Here is a 24,246-nt window from a genome sequence, read left to right on the forward strand (position 1 = left end):
ATCCCCACAGAGAAAAGATAAAGAATCCCCTCCCTTAGCAATGATCACATCGTAGATGCTAATTCTTTCTGGAAAGGAAGAGTACTAGCTAGATGCTTCCATCAATAAATAATCCGCCGAGAAAGAGGGAAGATTTTAATGAGCTCAAATTCAAGGAGAATTATCTTCTCGCTGGCTGTTCCTGCTTTCCTCTTCCCACATGGGAAAGGCCTTGGCCAAAGCCTGGCTAGAAACTTAACCTCATAACAAAATATTGCTTTCTCTGCCGAGACTGGAGTAGGGTAGCTTAAAGTGAACCACCCACTCCCCAGGCAGAGGCCCAAATGTTAAAACAATACTGAGACACAGATATGCAGACACTGGTGGGGAGGGTGGAGGGACGCCACGGTGATTAGATAATGTGCAAACTATTCTTCTTCAGGCCAGTGACTTTCAGGAGGAGCAAGCATCAGAGTAGGAAGGGAGTGGAGAGAGGAACGAAGATGTGATTTCGGAAGTTTTATGAATTACCCATTTTTTAAATTTAACAAATACAATAAACTTAAAAAAGATTTTAGCTAGAACTAGCACTACCCTCTTGGCTAGCAGATAGACCTTATCTTCTGCTAACAGAAGATACAGAGTGCGTGTGGGCATCTCAGGTATGAGATTTGTATATACATTAAAAGTTGGAACAGGTTAAAAAAAAAAGTTGAAGGGTTTTTTTTTTTTTTTTAAGAATCATAGTTTCTATTACCTGGGACACTGTGATTTCTATATCCTTCAAATGCTGCCAACACTGAATTTCTACTTATTTTTCCTCACACAATGCAGACAGTAAGCTTGACAAGTATTTAACATCTGGGCAGATATTGGGATTCTTGATCGGCCCCTGTGTTGGCCAACCAGCTGTCACATCCTAGGCAAGGGAGACGCCAGCCACACCCACGTGGTCCCACACTTCAGGTTTCACTTTCTACACACAGGCTTACGGGAACCTGGATAAGTGGCTCTGGGCATCACATTATGTTCCAGGGCAGATTCTGCACCAGGCCTTGTACCAGGACAGAAAGTGTGCACAAAAACCCTATGTCACAGGGGGCTCCGTGAGTATCTCATGACCGAGTCCTAAAAGTAATTTAATGTCTTCTTTTATAAAATGTCAGTTTTCCTTTATAAAATGTCAGAATTTCCAGACTCACAAAAGCTTTCTTTTTCTTTTTTTTTTTTGGGGGGGGAGGTACTGAGGACTGAACTCAGGGGCACTCGGCCCCTGAGCCACATCCTGAGTTCTAGTTTGTATTTTATTTAGAGACAGGATCTCACTGAATTGCTGCCGCCGGCTCACCAAAGCCTTAGTAACAGTGGTGGTCAGGCTGGGCTAGCTGCCTGGCTGCCCTCACAGTCAGGGGTTTCAGGAAGGTTTCTCGGGAGGCTGGATTGAGATTGGGTTAGAGGGCGGTGAGAGGAGAGCGAAGGCTGGAGGCCGTACATGGCCCAGAGGCCTAGGGGACCGCGGGAAGGGGGCTTCCACACAGGCTAAGGGAAAGGGGAGTGGTCAACAGGTTCACAGGACGCCCAGGGGTCAAGTAGGAGAAAACAGAAGACACTGTGGCAATTAGGAGCCCGTTCACAACCTCCCCAGAGCCACGGAGCCTGGCCCATCTCTCCCCTCGACAGCACACAGAGATTTCACTCTGGCAGAGCTTTCCACAAGCAGATCCCCTGCTTGTTCATGATTTTCTGAACTTAGGACGTCAAATATTTAATTTGAAATTTACCAAACATCTACCATGAGTTGACTGCTCTGTGAATCCGTATCCACGTTTTCCTGAAATACTACGCATACCACAAAACAGGAATGTGCAAATAACTGTGTGACTGCTCCACAACGAGAGGTCAGGCCGCTCAGATGGGTTCCTTCAGATGCTGTCATACTCTGGCAAGATAAGGCCTGACAGCTGCCGCAGAAGGCATTTCCTCTCGCCCCGTGCCACCCATGAGCTCATCCTGGGAGGACCTTTTTTCCTTTCAGGAATTGAGTGTGTTTCTGTTTTCCACTCTCGCTTGTGATCAGTAAAACAGATTATTAGCTTTTAAATAAAAGACTTCTTGCAGGGTTATCTCATGAATCAGAATGGACAACTGGGAGTTATGATTACAGCATACATCCACCGGGTCTACCCCCTCGGGGTAATAAGTGACCTTCGTTTTCCTAACTGTTTGGCTCTTACTTCATGGTTCAACTGCCCAATGTGTGAGAAGAGAGTATCGGAGGTACTCAGATACTCGGTGGTGTCCAAAATTGCTAGGAAAGACAGTTACTCTTTCTTCAAGTGAGCTTGATGCTTCCACAAGTTATGACAGATGATACAGGAAAATGCAACCTCAGATCTAGTAAGGAATTCGCTCTGACCGATTCACCAAAAACAATTCCCTTCCTCACACTCTAGGAAAAAAGTTTAAAAGTAGGGCAGAGAGAGAGAGAGTGTGCAGGCAGCGATCCTCCTTCCCACGACAGACTCAGAACCATGGAGAATAAAAAGGAGGAAATGTTCCAGTTACAGTTCCCAGAGCAACAATGAGCAAGCCGAGCCTGGCAGGGGAGCGCGTCTGTGCTGCTAGCCACACACTGTACCCCACACACTGGGTTCACATTCACGCCAATCCGTGTCGCTGTGGGAAACACAGCTTTGCTTTGCTTTGCTTAAGCTTTCAATGCTCAACTCCACATCGCACATCTACAGATTTGCTGTCCGCATCCCTCTTCCTTGGAGAGCTCTCAGGTTGCTCCCCTGAGAAGAGAGGAATCCAGGTGCTATAGGAAGGACAGTCCAGGTGGAGTCACGCCACCTGGATTCAAGTTCAGACTCTGCTTCTTATCAGTGACGATAAAGGCCCAGGCTCTCTGGCAAGCAAGATATCCATTTTTTCAGGGTTGTAACAGAAATAACAGAAATCTCTGCACAAATAGGAGGTGCTTTTTTATTATAGATTATGTGTAAGACCTTCCCATTGAAAGATTCTAATTCTATATCCTCAAAAAGCACTCACGTTATCGCAGGAATGAAAACCAGTATAGGAAAGAACACAGAAGATGATTTATAAATAGCCCAAGGTGATTTTTTTTTTTCCTTTTGGTCCCAGGGATTGAACCCAGGGGTATTTTACGACTGAGCCACATCCCCAGCCCTTTTTGTATTTTATTTAGAAACAGGATCTTGCTGAGTTTATTAGGGCCTCACAAAATTGCTGAGGCTGGCTTTGAGCTAGAGATCCTCCTGCCTCAGCCTCTCAAACCGCTGAAGGTGATCTTACCAGCCTGTTCTCTGCAGAACACAGGCCTGGAGCCCCTCAGCTGCGACCATGACAGCTCTCTTTTGTGAAATGTACATCTTGCTTCCCCATCTGATCCCCGATGACCACAGGATATATTTGCAGTTGGCCGCAGCTGACTGCAAAGTAACATGGACAGCCTGAAGGCTGACCCTGATCCCACAGTTCAGAGGACAGTTCAGGCTCCAGACAAGGTTTCCAACAGAGAAACAGGACACGACATCAGATTCCACTGCACTGTTTGTCACGCTGGCTCCACCACCCAGGGACCCCAGCACCATGCCTAATGCCGTCTATGAGAACACATGCCAATCCAATCAACCTCCAACACCTACCACGTCACCCAGTCAGACTGAAATTAGAGCATTTTGCCTGTAAGAAATAGGAAGGGCCTCTCGGGAGGAAGAAATGCAGGGAAAAATGGAGATAGAAGGTGTTTTCATTACTTTTCTGCTCACATATTTAATAAGAACAATAGTACATTTCTCCTAGTTTTCAGTTTATCAGCCTAAATTATGAACCATGTAAGACGAATAAAACTATCAGTTCCCATGGTTCCACTTGATCTCACATGGTCAATAGTTTCACCATGTTTTCTCACAAATGCTTTTCTCAACACTGCTAAATATAAGGGGCTGATAGTCTGGCTTTTAAAAAAGTCTTCACCAGCTGTGTCTCTGGTGTTGATAAGTAAATACAGTGACCAGGCTTCTTGAAGGGAAGTCAAAATAATGGGAACTAACATACAAATATCCAGAAAGAACACTCAGCGGCCCATATCACTCCTGTCCACTGAACTACACACTGCTGAGAAACCTGGGTATTGGCTCAGCACAGTGAGAAAGTCCCGTTGAAGCTGACCTGATGATCCACATACCTGACCAGGTGCCCTCTTAGCACACACCATCCCTTCTGCAGAGGGAGCTTGCAGGCCTGGGGACAAGTCCCAGGTCCCAGGGAGGAGACAACATTCAGTCTCCTTCATGCTCTTATGACTATGTCTCTGGGATGATAAACAGTTGGCATAAAACTCCCATGTTGGCATTTGAGCTGGGAGATGTCTTTGGTTTTAAAATTTAGAGACTTTATGTGAGTATCTGCCATAAGAGCTGATGTGCTCAGTGGTTTAAAACATCACAAGCTGTATCGCCACCTGCATCCTTTTTAATTATATGATCTCTGGAAAATCCCTCCTCTGAGCCTGTTTCTTCATCTGTAATATGGGGACAATGACAGTTTTGCCTAACAGGGCAGGTGTGTCAAATCACAGAGATAACATGAGTAAGACAGTGCCTGGCCTGCAGAATCCATTCACTCAATTAATGTTAGCCATCATTATTGCCAAATGGTACTGTCCCCAAGTGTAGCCTCTCCTGTAAAAAGAAGTGTCCTGAATGTAACTCACTAATCCAAGTCCACGTCAAAAGCTAAGGGCTCCCCACCCTCATGCCCATCCTAGCACAAATACATTTGGAATTTTCCAGTGCACCTTTTAAAGGCTTTAAGGAGCCATGCTGGGTGCTAAATTTAAACTGGAGAGAGCTCTGTGACAATGTAACCTTGCTCAAACAAAAAAACAGACACTTTGATGTTTCAAATGTGCAAGACCCATATTTTTCCTTTTGCTGTGAGCACTGGTTTTGAGGGTCTCTGTGCTCAAGAGAAGAAAGGAGATCTTCTGAGAAAAACAAGAACAGTTCTCTGGTTTTTAGGTTCTTTCTTCTGCTCACAGCTGGGATTCACCTGATTTGTCCCAGCTGCAGTCCGTTGTGGTCTCCTCCTTTTGTTGAACATGGGTTCAGCAGAGACTCTCAAGGGAGCAAGCCTCGTGGTGCCTGCCGACCTCTCGCTGCCAAGGAGCGGGCACCACTCTACCTCGGGAATACCGGGGGCAGAACATCCTCTCTCTTCAGATGGGTTTTGGTGTAACATAAAATCTTCAGGGCAAGGAAGAGGGTTACCTCCAGATCAAGGCTAATTCCCAGTGGCGAAATTGCAGGTGGGTGGCTTTGTCACTGTGAGCGTGAGGGCCTGCATTTGTGTGGAGGAAGTGAAGGAAGCAGGGGGATTCCTCAGCCCTACCCCAAAACAGGAGCCCCAGTGCTATGGCTTAGGCTCAGCTGATGCTCGACAGCAATCCGTGAATCTGGACCGAAACCCAGAACTTCCTCCCCTCCCCACCCCAGGACACCCTGCAGGAGGCATCTCAAAGCCTGGAAGGGACGCACAAGAACAAAGCAGGAACTTATTCTCCATTTTCAACAACCAACTCCAATGAGCACAAGTTATAAAGCTACCAAAACAGAAGGCTATTCTGTTCCTATAGAACTTAGAAGGCAAATCTCAGCTCTATATGCTCCGGCTCCTTCTCAGCTCTATATGCTCCGGCTCCTTGATTTTAGGCATCAATCAGTAATCTGCAAGAGCCCATTTTTCTGTTACTACAACAAAATACCCATGATTCATAACTTTATAAAGAAAAAAAGTTTCAGCCGGGTGCGGTGGTGCATGCCCACAACCCCAGCAACTCAGGAGGCTGAGGGGAGAGGATCGTAGGTTTGAGGTCAGCCTGCATAACTTATTGAGACCCTGTCTCAAAATAAAAAATAAAAAGGTCTGAGGATGTAGTTCAATAGTGAGTGCCCCTGGGTTCAATCCCCAGTACTGGAAAAAAGTAGGAGAGAGTTAATTTGGCTTTTGGTTTTGGAGGTTCAAGAGCTTGATACTGGTTTCTGCTCAGCTCTGGAGAAGGCCTTGTAGCTGAGGCAGTCACAGTGGTAGGAACATAAGTGATCACATGGTGAGACAAAGTCAGAACAGGGAGGGGCCTACTGATCTCCCACTAGGAGCCACCCCTTAAAGGTCCTATCACCTCTTTTTTGGGGGGCAGGGGAGTATAGCAGGGATTGAACTCAGGGGCACTCAACCACTGAGCCCCATCCCCAGCCCTATTTTGTATTTAGAGAAAGGATCTCACTGAGTGGCTTAGTACCTCGCTTTTGCTGAAGTTGGCTTTGAACTCACGATTCTCCTGCCTCAACCCCCTGAGCCGCTGGGATTATAGGCATGTGTCACTGTACCTAGTAAGGTCCCATCACCTTTTAGCATTGCCACACTGGAAACCAAGCTTCTAATGAACGCTTGGGTGACACATTCAAGCCACATCCAAGCCACAGCAGTAGCCATAAAATACCCTTAGATTTAAGTAGGCAAATAGAGAAAAGTTCCATTTTTATTTCACCAACTCAATGTAATTGTTCTCCAAATATTAAGACCTAAGCATATTAACTGGTCAATCAGAGATCTCCAGGAGACAGATTCTGAAGTGGAGCGACTCCTAGTTTCTACCATAAGAATCACAGGAAGGATGTGGTCTATGGCTCTGAGGAAAAGGGCTCTTTGCTAACTACCTAAAGACTGGCCACAGCTGGGCACATGCTCTGCTCAGTCCTTCATCTCTCTGGGATAATCTCTTAGGATTCCTTCTCACTGGGATGAACTCACTGCTAGGAGACGTAGAGCTCCCCTCCCGTGTCCCATGATGCACTGGAGGCAGGCCGACCAGGCTTCCAGTGAAGGGCAACAGCCCACACTATTCTGTTCACTATCTACTTAACAATAGGATTGACAAGCCTAATTATTTAATTCCATCTCACAACAGCCTATGAGACAGGCAGTGCTGTGACCCCCTCCCACACACGAGGAAACAGGCCCAGGGCAGGTGAGCAACAGCTGAGGCCCAAATCCAGCGCCGTCTGTCTCCAAAATTAGGGCTCTGATGTTTGAGGACCCAAGTCCATGTACTTGACTGTCTACCTTGGAGAGCAGTTCCTGCCGGGTGTAGCACCTGTCTGATAGTTTACAGTCATCCCACACCTGTAGGACTACCTGTATCTTGGGAGGGGCAGACAGAGCTCTAGGAACTGTAGTCCGGTCCTGCTGCCTGAATCCCTCACACGGGCAACTGTGAAGAGCCCCAGCCAGATGTCCAACAGGGGGCCCAATTCTGGGTCAGGGACAAATACAGTCATACTCTGCATAACGACTTTTTTTTTTCTCGTGGTGCTGGGGATTGAACCCAGGGCCTTGTGCATGTGAAGCAAGCACTCTACCAACTGAGCTGTATCCCCAGTCCTGCATAACGACTTTTTAGTCAACGATAGGCCACACACACAACAGTGGTCCCTTAAGATTATGTCACATAGGGATGTCGTAGCTATCTATTTACAAAAGTACACTTCCTAATGTTTGCACCATGAAACTACCTAACAACGCATTTCTCAGAACATGCCCGCTGTGCAGGTCACGTGCCTGTCAGCATGGGAGGCAAGTTTTCAAAGATAATGTCCTTCCACTTAGTGGCCGCATTCCTTTGTCCTCTTCTTTCCCCAGCTCTTTCATCATTGCTGGGAGGGAGAAGCTAAATGGACAATAATCTTAGGTGCCCTATGCTAGTGTGGGAAGCAGAAGGACCAGGCGGTCGTGTGTGGAGGAGGTGGGGCAGCCTGATGCAGACGTGTACGTGCCGGGTAAAGGCCAAAACGCTTCAAGGACAAGTGTGGGGTGCCCTGGTGCTTTCTTTCCTTGTTCTTGGCTACACAGATAAGGCAATAACGTGAAAGCTGGCAGCCTCTGAGATTCACGACAGTGCCGTCACAGCACTAGGGACTTGGTGAGGAAATGGGCATCAAATCTTACAGAGAACTTCTTGTATATGTGGAAACAGGAAACAGATCCCCATTTCCAGTTTCTCTGGAGAAAAGCACACCACTTGATCCTTCTCAAAGTTACGATGGATTCACCCCAAAGTACAGAGTCAAGGTGATTTACTTCCATAATAAAAAAGTACTTTGAAAAATGTCTTTGTTTTTCAAAAATACAGATACAATGAGCAAAGGGATCTGTGACAGCTGTGAAAACACCCAACTGCCAGAGACGGCATTTTCTCTTTCTACCACAGCTGTTCAGTGCAGGCAAGGTTTATTTTCCTCTTCCATTAAGCTTCCAAATAGAAAATTCTGGGCTCTCAAGAGCAAAATAGGGGCGGGGATGTAGCTCAGTAGTAGAACACTTACCCAACAAATGCAAGGTCCTGTGTTCCACGCTCAGCACCAACCACTCACAAAAACTGCAAAATAGCACTCTTTTATTTTCTTGAGTAGGCTGCCACCATGTGGCCACCACTAAAAATGCACACAGCCTTGGTTATTTGCAAGACCACATTCCTGAGCTGTCTAAAACAAGTAAGCATTGCATCAATTAGATCCACCTGCCATGCAAACAGTCCAACTCTCGGGAACAGACACCCGCTGTCCCTGGCAGAGCTGCAACTCACTCCTCATTTCTTCTCTCATCCCAACATGAGAAACATGTATTTTTAGATCTTGTTCTACAGATAGCAGTCTCCCCTTATCCAAGGGGAACACATTCCAAGACCCCCAGGTGGATGACGGAAACCTTAGATGAGCCCTATATATACTGCTTGTTCATACAAATACATCCCTTGATAAACTTTCACCTTTTCACTTAAAGGAGGCAGTTCTCAGCTTCCTCCACAGCTTCTCTGATTGCCAGCACCACTGCTCCCACGCTTCAGAGCCGTTACTGGGTAAAACGAAGGCCAGCTGAACACAAGCACTTCGATGCCCCCACACTGGGTCTGATAACCAAGACGGCTACTGAGGGACAAGTGAGCGGGCAGCACATACAGGGTGGATGTGCCAGACGACGGGGTGACGCGTCCAGGACAGTGTGAAGGGAGGAGGTGCACGACTTCGTTGCACTCCTCGGAACAGCACACAATTTGAAACATGAATTGCTTGTCTCAGAATTTTCCATCTAATATTGTCAGACCTCAGTTGAACCCAGATAACTGAGAACACTGGGAGTGAAACTGCAGCTAAGCAGGGACTCTTGTGATCTATCACGCTACGTGTGCTCATTTTATTTAACTTGGCTTTACTTAAAATGCACGAGCTGCACTATCCTTTTCTGAAATGAAACACTTAACGAAATATTTCAGATGTGAATATAAAAGAGTAATGTAACACACCTGGACACTGGATAGGGAAAAGATAAAATGCACATGCTCCACACATCTCCTGACTCTGAAAAAGTCCATTAAGCTAAAGAGCCAACTTTCTCTTTTAAGGTATCCAACTTTAATAATGTTAGAAAGTAAATCAAAAAACGCTAAAAAATGACAGATGACTCGAATTTATTTATTTATTTAGGTACTGGGGCTTTAACCCAGTGGCACTTTACTACTGAGCCACATCCCCAGCTCTTTAATTTTAATTTTTCTCTTTTTTGAGAGAGGGTCTCACATATTAGTTCCTTATTTGTCCCTGGATTTCTAAAATAATTTTCTTTTCAATTGCTGGTAATCAACTCTTCAAAAAAACAAAACAAAACAAAAAAACCTGTTGTGATCTAGGACTTCACTTTGGTTAAGTCACAGTATGCTGAAAAACACTACTAATTTCAGTGTTGCCAGTTCACTATCTCACGCACCCCCGTTTCATACTCCAGACATTCATGAGTAGCAATGTTGAGTTTCTTCTTTACAAGTTATTGATTTCATTAAAGTTCACTCAAACCAACATCTTGAAAAAGTCAAAGAGGCTTAGCCTTTTTTCTTCAGCAAGTATAAATAAGCAATACCACACATTAAATATGAAAATGAAATTTAAGAAAGTGAGAAGAGGGCAAGAACACAACTAATTCAAAGATGGACGGTTAATACCTGCTAAGCCCTGAGTGCAGGCCAGGCAGTCTAGCCTAAGAGCTGTGCAGAGTCTGCCCCCTTGGCCAGCAACCTCACGAGGGAGCCAGCACGACCGGCTTCACGCACAGTGGAAGGTCTTACTGGAGGTCCCCCTCTGGGTAAACGGTCAAGCTAAGTCTGGTGCCCAAGAGAGCAAGACGGGAACAGAGACTAAGATGGAAATCCAGAGAAGCAAAGGGAGGAGAGACTGAGTCCTTGGAGGAGGAAGGGAAGGACGGGGTCTCCCCTACCTCCTGTCTGCCACGATGGATGCTCCTCCCCCCACCCCCACTCTCAAGGTCCCATGCAGGGTGATAAGCCATCCCCACTTCAAGGCTGTCAATCCACTCCTCTTTCTGGTACTCTGATTTGGAGTTTTGATGAAGAAATAACAAAGGGAATAAAAAAATGATTTTAGTATTAAAAAAGAAGGGCCATGAAGGTGCCTGGGTCTCCCTCCTTTCCCTTCCATTAACATGTTGCCCACATTTTTCTGATTTCATACTTCCCAGGCATTTCTTCATGGTTTTACTTCCTACGTTCCTGTAGCATAGATTTAGACCTCTATAAATGGTGTGGTAGGCAACATGCCCTTCTGTAATTGGCTTTTTCCTCCCCCTCACTGAATGCTATTTTTAAAGATTCTTCTGTTGATATTTGTAGCCCTAGGTTATTAATTTTCACTGTGTGCACACCATTCTGCTTCAAGCGTGACTATCTATATACTCAACCTACAACTGCACTGATTTATCCGTTCACCCTCGTGGCACTGGGTCACCATTCATGTTACTGGATGATAAACACGCTGCTTTAACCATTCTTTTCTTTCCTACTTTTTTTTCCTTTTTTCTTTTTTTTTTTGTCTGTGTGGAGCTGGGGACGGAACCCAAGGCCCTGAGAATGCTAGGCAAGGCTCCACCACTGAACTACAGCCCCCTCCCCTGAGCATTTTTAAGCATGTCTTCTTGTACGTGTTCCCAGAGCTTGTCTATGACACATTTTCACAGTGAAATTTCAGGGTTGAAGGGTATCCTTCAACTCTACTAAATAGCTTTTCAAGGTGCTTATTTCAATTTAAATCCCTTACAGCGATACGTGAATCCCTACAGCTCCACAAATGTCAGACTGTCACCTGTTTCCCAATATTGCCAATATGGTTGGTGAACTTAAACAGGAAGCCAGGGAACTTTTCAAGTGTCTTTTAATCACCATGATCCTCACCTATGAATGACCTGTTATTTGCCCACTTTGCTATGGACTGTCTTTTTCTTTCTGAATTAGAGGAGTCCAAGATTCTAATTACCAGCTAAATGTTCGCTGTAAATATCTTTTAGCTAAACCTGTCTTTTCACTTTTTTTCATGATTTCTTTTCAGAAAAGTGACTTTTTTGTGTGTCTGAATGCAGACTAATTTATATACCTTTTATTTAAAATGTTGTGCTTTTGGGGTTCTCTCTGTTTCTGATGAGTGTTTAGTACGTCTTAACGAAGCAATTTCACTTTTTAAGTATATACACTATGGAGCAGGAACTGGCAAAGAAGCTGTTTGTTTTTGTAAATAAAGCTTTTTGCTTTTCAGTACTAGAGATTGAACCCAGGGCATCACACCGGTTAGGCAAACACTCTACCATTAAGCCACATCTCCAACCAGGCTGGTCCAGAACTTGCCATCCTCCTGCCTCAGCCTCCATAGTAGCTGGGATTACTGACCCAAGTCAGTAGTAAATAAAATTTTACTGGAATTTTAGCCACACGAGTTTACAGGGTAGAATTTTTGGGTCTCTTAAGCTGTCCTTTCTATCTCAGCATCTTAAAAGCATACTCCTATATATTTTTCCTAGAAGTTTTACAGTTTTGCTTCCCAAATTTAGATCTTTAATCTAGAAGTGATTTTTTTGTGTCAGGCTGGTACTTCTGTTTTATCCACATGCATAACTAGTTTAAAAAGCATCATTTTTTAATTGTGAGTCCTTTCCCTATTGACCAGGAACACTTGCTCTCAAGTTTCCAAAGATGCATGAATCTGTTTACAAGTGTCTTTTCCTCTAATAGTCTATCGAATTACAATGAATATATTAATTCATACTAAGTTGAGGAACCCTTATCTGAAATGATTAGAAGTATTTTAAATTTTGGAGGTTTTAGATTTGAAATTATCTGCATAGATGAGTTGGTTGAGCATCCCTAACCTGAAAATCCAAAATCTAACTCTTGAAACTTTTTGAGTATCACATCAGTACAAAAAGTTTCAGATTCTGGAACATTTAGACTTTTGGATTAGGGATGTTCAACTTGTATATACATGGATAGGTCTCCTACTTACTATTTTTTGCAAAATAGTTTTATTTTGTCTTCTGTGCTTCCATGAAAACTTTTGAATCAATCTGTCAAATTCTACAAAAAATATCATGCCAGGATTTTGATTAAAATGTATAGATTAATTTGGAGACAATATAGTCTTAGCTGTGAACACAGTATCTCTGCTTTGTTTTCTTAATAACTTTCATTACAATTAAATAATTACTTTTAAAAATTTACATGCATTTTTCATTAATTTCTTTTCCTTCTCTTTCTTTGTATTACTATATTATCTAGAAATTCCAGTACAATGCGAACAGGCCTTCTTGTCTGTCCTAATTTTAAGTGTTTCTAATATTTTCATTATTAAGTGAGGTTAAGAAACCCTTTAGTTCGAGTGGGTTTTGTTGTTTTAAAGAAAAACTCATAATGAATATTAGATTTTTTATCAAATGAGTTTTCTATACATACTATGGTAAGAACATAGTTTTAAATTTGATTTTCAATGTTAAATCACCCTGGCAAACCTAAAATAAACCAAATTCAGTGATATTCGATTTTATAAGATTTTTCTCATGATTATTTCATCTCTATTCACAGATAAAATCAACCTGTTAATTTTCCTTAGCATGTTGTCCTTATGTGGTTTTGAGACTCATAAAATGAGTTAGGACATGTTCCTTCTTTTTCCACTCACTGGAGAAAAGATGAGATTAGAACAATCTGTCCTTTGATTTGTAAAACCACCTGCTGTGTCTTTTTTTGTTTGCTTGCTTAGCAAGACTGATTTAATGTCTTCAATGGAAATACGCTATTCAATTTTACCTAAGTCCACTTGGTAAGTTACATGGAAAGTCTTCATTTCATATACATTTTCAAATTCACAAGAGTAACAGTGTTCATAGTCTCCTTTTTAAAAAGCAATTTCTATTTCTGTGGTTATATTATTGGTGCCCTCTCTTTATCTTATTTTGGCCGGCGGTATGGCAGTCTTTTCCAAGAACCATCTTTTGGCTTTGTTGATAATCTCTCACACATGTTTTCTATAGCACGAATATCTGCTTTTAAAGACTCCACGTTGCTCTTTCTCTAACTCCTGAAGTTAAGTGCTATTTGTCCACTTCTAGCCCTTCCTCCTTCCTAGTGTAAACACTCGAGGCTGCACATTTCCCACGTGGAATTTACCTTGCTTTGAAGCTGGGGTGTCTTCCACTGGGAGATCATTGTCATGGACCCTTTTCTCTGGAACAGGCACTGAAGTGCAGCTTCCAAAGATCCATGAGCCCCTATCACCAAGACCTTCTTTCCATCTAAGCTGACACCTAACAACCAAATAAAAATTAAACATTATAAGAGAAGCCCAGATCTTTGCTCCCAGATAGACATAATTTAAGGAAAAACATTCTTTTAAAACTTGGCTCTTCAGCACCAACTCATAGTGACTATGAACCAGGAGTGGCACATTGTAATTAACCGAAATTCTCAGGTTACATCCTCTCAGTTCCACTCTCACTCCTGACGTTGTTTCTACAACACATCACTATGTTTTACTAGCCATACTTTCAGAATTGTCTGGTAAAGTGGCTTGGAATCATCCATCTTGATAACTCAGATAATGTAGAAACACCATATGTATGAATTAGCTCAGAGTTCTGAGCCCAACGGTTATTGTCCAAAAGGTACAGTCTGAAAGTCAATCTTTGAACACAACTCTGCTGTGTATTTGTAGATTTTTGTTTTCTTCATGTTCGGGTAGGGAAGGGACATCTACCTCTTTTCTATTCAAATTGGAGAAGTGAAAAATTTAATTAGTGGAACTTTTATGTCTTCAGCTAGAAAGCCCCTAAATAATAAGATCTCAGTATTAATGTATTTATTTCCATTTTGGTGACATGAACTTTTCTTTTTGACTTGCAGGTCAAAAGGACAATGATGGAAATGAAATCATGATTATTGAAAAATATATTGCTCATTAATAAGTCCCAGTCTAGATTTCTGGGTTCTACACTACATCAACAGCTTCTTCATTTCAGTCTAAAATGAGTCTTATCTAGACTTAGATAACAGATTTGAGAAATTAAAACTGAAATTTCTCTGTGGTTATTTCAACCATTTTATGAGAGAAATGGAAAATGTTTATAACAGACTAACATTCATTTCTGCCATTTTCTCTTTCATATTCTCATATAATCAATTATACTAGAAAAAGTTTTCAGTTATTCATTTGTATCTCCTGAAAGAAGAGAAAAATGAAGTCAACATTAAATATCACTCTGTGCTTCAATTAGAATCTTTCAGAAACAAATCCTTATTTTAAAAATAATGTAATATTTAAAAAATCCTTATTTTAAAAATAACAGCAATAAATAGAAATTGGCATTCTCAAAGAAGCATCATACCTGATTTTCCAAGAAGTTCAATCACAGCTCTGGCAACAGGTGAGACGAAACATTCATGGGCATCCCCACGTACCAGCTTCCCCAGGTTGATATCAGTCACTCTGAATTGGAGAAGAAGGGAGGTGTTATGTGAAAACCCTAGAAACCACTTGACAGTACTTCACATAACCCCACGTCCAAGTATGATGAAAGAATATATTAAATGAGAGTTAAAGGGGAGGCAGAAAGTGAAGGCCAATATCTTCTTAAAGCAGCCTCCCAAACTCCTCCCCCGCCCCTCCATGGGTATTCTGGTTCTGTGCACACACCAAGGACAGCACAGGGCAGCATAGGGCTTCCCCTCACAACCACAGGGAAGGGTGCCCTGCTACTATGCTGTCTACTTTCCAACCTCAGACCAGTAAACTTGGGATTCACAGATCTGACCCCATGTGACTCAGTAGTCATCTCCTTGGCAAACCAAGGGGAAAAAAAATGATGGCTTGATGGCTTCTGTGCCTTTCCTTGTTCAAATCTAGGAAGAAAGCCAGGCACAGTGGTGCATGCCTGTAATGCCAGTGACTTCCAGTGATGTGGGAGGCTGAGGCAGGAGTATCACAAGTTGGAGGCCAGCCTCAGCAATTTAGCAAGACCCCACCTCAAAAAAAGTGGTGGAGCACCCCTGGGTTCAATATCTCCAGTACCAAAAAAAAAAAAGAAAAGAAAGAAAGAAAGAAAAAATGTTAGACAAACATCCTAAAACCAAGAAGCCTAAAATGATGGGCTCAATCCAGATTACTAACAAAATGAAGACAACATGTTTTCATAATTCTTTTTATAATATTCCTCGTAGGATAGATTTGAAACTCCTGTTCCCTCAGACTGTCAAGTTCTATAAATTTTCTCATCGATTAGAGTTTCTTCTCCCTTTGGGGTGAGTCTATTATACGATTACAAAATTTTCATGACAATAGATATGTTTTTTCTGGTGGTGCTGGGGATTGAACCCAGGGCCTTGGGCATCGTCAGCTGGTGCTCTACCACTGACCCATACCCGCCGTCCTCAGCAGTCCCTAGCTTTACTCCCAGGCATAAAGAAAGGACGGGAGGGAGGAAGCCTGGGTGTCTCAGGGAGGGAGCAGCCTCTCCAGCCCCGGAAGGAGATGCCAGATCTGGAGTTTAGCTTTATAAATTTGCTTACAACCGTGTAACCCTACATACACTGTTTCTTTTGGCCACAGTACAAAATTCTTTCTTATATTGCCAGGTAAAACAATGGGGGTTTTAATCCCCAGGAAATGTGCTGATCCTCCATTGTAGCCCGGACTGTCTCCATGTACCTTACGTCACACCTTGATGTGAAGCAAGAGACCAGCATCAGACAGAGCATGGATTCCTGCTCCTAGGCCTGCCTCCAATTTAAATAAAATCTCGTACCATTAATAAAAGTATTTGTTTTGTTTTTCTCAACTGGCCTGGGGCTGAGGCAGAATATGGTATTGCTGGGGAATCAGGTCTTAGGTTTCTCCTCTGGTCTGGTAGAATTACCTAGGCAAAGGTATTAGAAGAGCAGAGTGGCCAGACTCTGTAAGACAGGAACTTGTTCAGAGAATAGGAAGGTATAAGATGATCTCCAAAAAGGCTCCTAAGCACTACAAAAGGGCCAGTGTATTGTCACAGATACAGAAGTTTTCTACAGAGAATTTTATAAGTTCTCAAACCCTTGAAATATTGAAAGTGATTTTTTTTCATCTTCCAATCACTGACAGATGCACAAAAAAACAAAACCAAAAACCCCCAAAACAACAACAACAACAACAACAAGGAGAATTTAGGCGGAAAGAAATCTCAGTAGAAAAGATAATGTTGCAATAAATATTGATTATTTTCTTTCATATTTTCTTACCCATCTACATCTTTCTCTGGTTTTAAGGCATTAAGGATTTTGTTGCTAAATAAGTCCTCAGAGATCTGAAGGGCAAGGCCATGTACTCTGTTGTCTTCATTGATCTTCAAGATTTCATCTATAATCTAAAGAGGAAAAAAAAATACTTGTGTGGAAATAAGACCCAACAAAATCAGCTTTATATTGAAAAATGGGTTCCGAATGCATCTGTTAGCATTTCCTTTTACTCCTTTTCGAAGACTTTTGGTGTACATCACAATGAAGAAGTCTATTGCCTCTTTTCGTCACGTTTATAAAAGCTCAGAAGGAGCTTGGCTGAATTTTTTAGTGACCTCATAGTTCTTTTCACTACTCTGCCAGAAAAGAGCAAACGAGAGCAGGGCTTGACAGTTATTAGGTCTAGATGGACAGAAGACCATCCCTGTCAACAGGCGCATTTTAACCCCAACACACCACAGGCTTTCAGGGAGGCCTGGGGGCATGGATCTCAAGCACTCCTCTCCCCCAGGCTCTCTGGATCTACGTGGCACACAGGAAGCTTTCCCAATGGCTTTGGAGAGAGAAATTCTCAGCACACATAGTTCCTTTTTATAGGGAACACTAAAATAATTTATAACTTATGAAAATAGTTTGGGAAGCTGACCTGGACTAGATAGTGAATAACTAGATGCCCTAGATGCCTCGCCAAAGAAGCAACATTTTTCTTCTTTCTCTGTTTATCACTTTTCTTATGCCAGAAGATAAGATCCTGATTCATTTTACATAACCAAATCATTTGCTCATGAGTAAGAAGATTCTAGCTCATGCATATGGATCTCACTTAGAGGAAATATTGATTCATCATTTTTTTCTATTGTCTAACAAAAATTATTGTAGCATTACTACCTAGTAGGGGAAGAAAATGATATTTGAGATACCAATTCAGAAAGAAAATTGTTTCATTCACTCAGCTAACTAGTCGCTTGCTTCCACTGGGGATGGAACCCAGGGCCTCAGGCATGCTAGGCAAGCACTCCACCACTGAGCTACAATTGCACTCTTTTCTTTTTTAAATTTTGAGGTGGCTTCTTGCTAAGTTGCTCAGAATGGCCTCGAACCTGGGATTCTCAGCTTCCCAAGTAGCTAAGTTACAGGTGTGTACCACTGTACCCGGGTGCCCACTATTTTTTTACCCAACTAAAAAACAAACAAACAAATCAACTTTTTTGTTTCAGTACTGGGGGTTGAAGCCAAGGGCACTTCATCACTGGACTACATCCTCGGTCTTTCTCTGCTGCCCCTTCTCGTTTTAGTTTGAGACAAGGTCTCACTCAGTTGCTGGAGTCAGCCTCAAACTTGTGTTCCTCCTGCTTCAGCCTCCCAAGTTGCTGGAATTACTGGAGTGTGTCACTGTGTCCTGCCCAGCACATAGGTTTGGAACACCTACTCTGCCTTAGTTCTAAGTAAAGGAAATAGCTGTGAACAAAACTGTCCCTGTAAACTTTATATTCTCGTAGGGAGGCAAGACACTTCCCCTATCCAATAATAATATTAAAAGCTCTGGAAGGGATCAAAATGTGAAGAGAAACAAAGCAGGTTAAGGGGTAAAGGGCTGATAGTGTGATGGCCGTGACCTCCAAGCAGAGCTCAGAATGCAGAGAGGGAACCTCTGTTGCCTGTATCTCAGATTTGGGAGAGGCCACAAAAGTCAAAGTACCTTAGTAAATTAAGACATTCCTTTTCAATGTAATAACTCTGTAATAACTCCATACTAATTTGCTTTGTCAGAATTTCACTCCAGAAAAATAGAAAATAAATGACTCCTTGTCAAAAAATAAGTCAGGGGCTGTGGATGACAGTGGCAAGATGACCTAAAGAAATGCCTATTCTACGGCAGACGGGGGGTGTCCTGACTAATTGGCGAGCCAATTTTTCTGCATCTGGTGAACGCTGGTGTCACAGGTGTCTTAATAGTCGTCACACTCTGAAATGATGTGCAGCAGAATCTGTTTGCCCATATCCGGTTTCTCTTCTTCCCTAGTAACTGACCTCTGATTGCTGGCGGAGGTAGTAAGTGATCTAAGGCCTCCTGGTAAAGACTACCTCTCCCAGCCTTCCTTGTGGTGCCGCCAGGCAACTAGGACAGAACCAAGGCAAGGGGAGAATTGTGACCTGCAGGAAATCCTCTTACAGGGGAGAGGGAGCCTGTCTCTGTCCTCTCTTTCCCTTGCTATTGACAATGTTGAACTCTCTCTGGGCCGTGTAATCCTGAGAAGAGGGAAGGTTAGGAAACCTGCCCCCAATTTCTGTGTCCTGCCAAGAACTGCTTCTTCCTACAGGACTTAAGAAGACTCACAGATCACGTAAGACATAGGCAAGAAATAGACTACCAGCATCCACCCTTAGTCTCATAAATGATTAGCTGATCACTTGCTCCCACTGACCGATCAGAATAAAATGCCTGCAGACCAAACTTTGCTCCAGCCTCTTGCTTTCCAGGTTCCTGAACCTTGGGCCACCCTCAGGCTGATTAAGCAGGTGTCCCTGTGGAGAACAGACTGGCCCCAGAGAACACTGTTCTTTGCTCTAGGATCCCATGAAGCCACCCTTTCATCCCATTCCTCACATCACTCCTCTACCCCGTTTACTCCTCCCTATAAAAGAACCTCTTTCTGCCCAACTCTGGACAGGATGGCAGGCCTCACAGTCACGCATTCTCCTTACTGCAATACAAGTAGTCCCCGTCATCTGCAGTTTTACCTCCTAAGCTTTCAGTTACTTGTGATCAACCATGGTATAGAAACACTAAGTGGAAATTTCCAGAAATAAACAATTCTTAATTTATAGTTGTGTGTTGTTCTGAGTAGTGTGATGAAATCTAGCACCTGCCCCTTCCTCCTTCCCAGGATGTGAGTCCTCTCTTCGTCTAGAGTGTCCACACTGTATATGTTACCTGCCTCTTAGTCACTTAGTAGCTCTCTGGGTTATCCAATCAGTCACAGCATCACAGTGCTTGTCTTTAAGTAACCTTTATTTTACTTAATGATGGCCCAAAGCTCAAGGGTAGGTAGTGAAGCAGGCAATTCAGATACACCAAGGAGAAGCCACAAAGTGCTGTATCTCTAGGGACTGGGATCACTGGTGGTTTCAGGTATCCACCGAGTGTCTTGGGACTTTTGGTCCCCCTTCCTCACTTTCCCTATTGTAACAGTCTCTTTCCATACCTTGAAAAAATCCTTCTGAACAACACTCTTTACCAAGTCTGGATTTATTTTTATTTGATAGCAGCTAGAATGTGAGTGTGACTGGTAGAGGTGACCCTGCCATCATCAACCAGGCATATAACAGAGTGCATGGACCAGCAGGGAAGGAGCTAAGCCTGGGACAACTCTGTGGTGCTACCAGCCTGGCACTGCTGCCTTCTGAACTTCACTCATGTACAAGGAGATAAACTCCTCTGCTATTTAACACTCTGTTACTTGAGGCTTTCTATCCTATAAATCCCAACCTGATCCTCATAGAGGAAAGCCAGCCACAAGAGGCCCAGGTCCACTGAAGGCCTGTGGTGTGTAGCCCAGCCCCTTCGCCACTGCTGATGGGGTGGGTGCTGCTTCTCTCGTTGGAGATGACAGTGAGGAAGGCTGCTGGCAGAAACTACGAGATCACGTGGAATAGCAGCAAGAAGAAACGCTGGATGGTTTCTATCAGCTGTCTCACAGTGCCACTGAAGGAGTCCCAGAATGCTAGCCGAGGGGTTAGGATTTGATGTGGTGTCCCCCGATAGCTCCTGTGAATGCACAGACGTTGAGTGGTGAAGTGATCAGACTGTGAGAGCTGTAACTAGTATGGCCTGGTGGTGACGTAAGCAGAGGGGCGCGGCTGGAGGAGGGGGGTTGCTAGGGAGTGCACCTTCCCCGTGGCCCCTTCCCCTTTCAGCTTCCTGACTCCACTGTGAGCTGAGCAGCTGACCTCCGCTGGCCCTTGCCCTGCAACATGCTGCCTCACCTCGCCGAGAGCTATGGAGTCAGCTGTCTCTGGACTGAGACCTTTGAAGCCACGAGCCCCAAATAAACTTTTTGTCCTGTAAGCTGTTCTCCTCAGGGGTTTTGGTCATAGTGATGAAAAAAACTGACTAAAACACCCGAAGATCGGCTTGTCAGGGTCAAAGAACTTATCCGGACAGAGCAAGGACAGAGCCGGGTCTCCAGACATCCACAGTCTGACAGTTTGACCCGCCCATGATGCAGTGGCTGAGGAAGCGGTCAGAAGCACAAAGCCACAGCTCAAGTCATCAGAGAAGCACAGTGGGTGACAGGAAGACACTGACATCAGGAAAAACGAACCCTTCCCCCTGCAAATTCAGTCACAAGAAAGCCTGTTCCCCCCGCAACCAGGAGACGTTCTGAGGTCTGGAGAGGAAAGAGGAGTGGAAAGGGCCGGGCTGGAATTACCTCATCCTCGCTGCTGTCCGGAGGAAGGCAGATGTGACTGATGTTCAGACCAGCCTGAAAGGAACACGAGGTTGTCTGTCACTAGGAGCTTACAGTGATAAGAATTATAATGAATTAAAACAAGACAAAACCAAACAAACAAAAAAAAAAAAACAGCAATGCTCACCTCCTCAGCCAAATTCTGGTTGACTTCCTGCATCAAGTTGTCATCTCCTGTCTTAGGAGAGAGAGGCAAAAGGAGAAGAAAAGGTAATGACACGAAGAACCCATCTCAAGAAGGCACAGAACAATGCAGCGACTGATTTTGTGATTACAAATTATCTAATCACAAAGACAGTATGGAAAATGGATAAAAAATAAAAACAGACTAATAGCTGGTATTTAGGAACATACCCAGACTTCCAAGTTATGTTACTTTAAAAAAGAAATTAACACCCTGTATATTCTAAGGCATGTAAAAAGGCATTGCCAGGTCGCCAACGTCCTGCTCTACAGGAAAACACACAGGCAGGAGTTGAAATGGTGCCGAGTGGAAAGTCCAAGGGCGAGCACGTGCCCAGGAGACCTAAGCTCTGACCCAGATTCCTGCTAACTACCGTTCCTAGTGAGGGGCTATGGATCCGACCCCGAAGAACCTAAGTACCCAGAGCACAGCTCTGTATCTGGAAAAGCACACCCTGATGGATCTGGAAGGTGCTCTTCAGACACACTGGAGGCATGCCAAACACAACAGGGCAGTCCAACTCCTTGGGTGTGCCAGCCTCTAGGCTTGGCCACCTGGTCCCTTCCCTGCACCTGCAATCACACAAGGGTGCCAGTGTCGACGGCAGACAGTGCAACGGCAGCTCAGCACTAAGGGGCTGCCGCCAAAAAATGTTCATGACATGCAACGCCCTTTTGACATGGTAATGACTCCTGGCATGTCAAGCTTACAGCAGGCATTAAAAGATTGAGTGAAGAGATTACCAAGCACCCACATGTTGTCTAGCATCTGTCTTTCTCAGAAACAAAGGGGAGCCTTTTTCCCAATCACCTCCAAGTCACAGTTGATAAGCATTTATAAACACCCACGGGCTACATTAAATCCTACACTATGCAGGTGTGGGCACCTGATTGCTGACCTCTGGGGCCACCCACACCTTACAGAGGACTCAGCAGGGCAACCACCAAGCATCAAACCGAGCCTGCTCTTCCCAGACAAGAAGCGAGCTGGTCTTCTGTTGATGACCATTTTCTAAATTGAGAGGCACCCTGAAGTAGCAGAAAGGCTTACCTGAATGATAACCAGAACTGGCTGAAAGGTAGGGTTTTTTTCTTGCAATAAATTCAGCACTTCTTTTGAATTTTGAATGACTTCTCTAAATTGAGAAAGGAAAACAGCAGTCATTTCTTTGTTAATGAGGAGAAAGCCATATTTTCTTACAAAGTTTGAGGTATCTTCTTACAAAGTTTGTTACTGTAGGTGACAATTAGAAGACAACAGGAGAAGCGCCCAGGTTACCATGCACGGTGGGGAGAAGCAGGACAACAGTGCCAACAGGGACCTCAAGAAATTCTAACTTGTAAAAATGTGGCAATCCAATTTTTAAAAATATGCAGAGGAAACAAGCTAGATGTTAATGATAATTTTCTAGAGGTGAATTTTTCTCTTGCATTCCCCAAGTTATACCAAAAAGTTTGGGTTTCTATTTTAAGTAATCCCATTCTTCTACCAGAGAAATGAGTTTGGGGTCCACGGGGAAGGAAAGAAAATGTAGGTGTGGAGAGAGTGGTGGAGACAGGGGCTCAGGGAGGGGGCTGGCTGTTGGACAAGAAGTGTTGTCAGGCTGATTTCCCTGTCCCACAGTTTCAAGAACAATGTGAAGGGAAAGAAAGGGGAGGGAAAGTAAGTTGCAGAAATGGGGTACATCAGAATCCACCCTAAAGGCCTCTCTGGAAGAGCCTCTTCCTACGAGGGGCAGCGCCTCTCAAACCCAGCCCTTTGCTTCGCAGCCCTGGAGGTAAAAGATGCCAGTCCAGGGTGGGTAGACCAGGTAAATATGGCAAGAACCGGGCTTGCTCTCTGGATGAGGGATTTCAGAAGCCACCTTCACCCATATGAAATGTTCTCACGAGCACACCAACAACACGAGTGGGCCCTTTCCCCCACTCTCTCTTCACAACAGATCAAAGTTCACCCTTGGAAGCTCCCGACTTCAATGTCAAGACCATCTTTTTTGAATACAGGGACTCGCACATGCTACTAGGCAAGCGCACTCTACCACTAAACTAGACCCCTAGACCATCTTCAAATGGTGTTTTTGGTCTCCAACAGGTTCTTACAAGCACCTGATAGATTTCAAAAACACAAGAAGAGATTCCTGCAAGATCCCATCAGCAGTCAGTCTCCAAGAGCAAACTATTTCCCAGTTTTCAACAAGGTAGTTAGAAATGTGACCAGAGGACACTGCAGCCCTCTGGTGGGTGGACAAGGCGAACCGGTGGTCAGGATGGAAATGCTTCCAAACTCACAACTCAACAAGCCTCTGTATTTTCACCCAAGCTACTGGAAGACTAGGTGGGCAGGCAACTGTATACAGCCTGTGACCATTTGTTTGTTTTGGTTTAAACACTTGGGATAAAGCAACCTAATTCCCAGCAAAGTAGCTTGCTATTGTGTTGAATAAATGAGGCCAAATGGTAAAGTTGGCAAATCACCATTTAAAAGGGTCCTGGGATGGGTGGCTAAGGCCCACAAGCCGCACTGTCTCCCAGCCTGCAAAGGCTGCTCATGTAGGCCAGATTTGGTTCTCATTTTTGCCCAGCCAGGGAAGCCACCAGCGTGGGAGTGGCAAAAGGACCATCCAGGAAACTTGCTAAAAATAAAGGTTTCTACACTCCCCCCAGAGAGTCTGAGTCAAGATTTTGGGTGGGGCCCAGGAATGTGTCTCTCTGACTGGGCGTCCAGGATTCCGGGTCACTCACAGTGGAAACACAGCCAGGTCTGGAGCTCTACCAGGGCTGGCAGTTCGCTTGGTCTCCATGGAGCCCAGCTTCCTTATCTGTAAGACAGGTGCTCCCCAGGGGCTCTTAACCTTTTCCTTCTTCTTTTCTATTCTCTTACTTTTTCTGGGGGTGGGAGGGATACTGGGGATGGAACCCAGGGGCACATGT

The 24,246-nt window shown here is 44.0% G+C and overlaps 1 protein-coding gene across 1 annotated transcript in view; it reads right to left on the reverse strand.

The window, feature by feature from the left end:
- Mthfd1l (methylenetetrahydrofolate dehydrogenase (NADP+ dependent) 1 like) overlaps positions 1-24,246 on the reverse strand; it is a 185,740-nt gene that overhangs the window by 155,494 nt on the left and 6,000 nt on the right. Inside the window, exons 2-7 of the mRNA XM_076859640.2 lie at positions 22,367-22,451; positions 21,260-21,310; positions 21,094-21,147; positions 16,664-16,788; positions 14,779-14,879; positions 13,565-13,701 (exon numbers count right to left, since the gene is read on the reverse strand). Coding sequence (XP_076715755.1) covers positions 13,565-13,701; positions 14,779-14,879; positions 16,664-16,788; positions 21,094-21,147; positions 21,260-21,310; positions 22,367-22,451 — 553 coding nt within the window. The remainder of the gene's footprint in view (positions 1-13,564; positions 13,702-14,778; positions 14,880-16,663; positions 16,789-21,093; positions 21,148-21,259; positions 21,311-22,366; positions 22,452-24,246) is intronic.

The sequence above is a fragment of the Callospermophilus lateralis genome, chromosome 6, assembly GCF_048772815.1.
Source record: "Callospermophilus lateralis isolate mCalLat2 chromosome 6, mCalLat2.hap1, whole genome shotgun sequence".
In the NCBI taxonomy this organism is placed as follows: Eukaryota; Metazoa; Chordata; class Mammalia; order Rodentia; family Sciuridae; genus Callospermophilus; species Callospermophilus lateralis.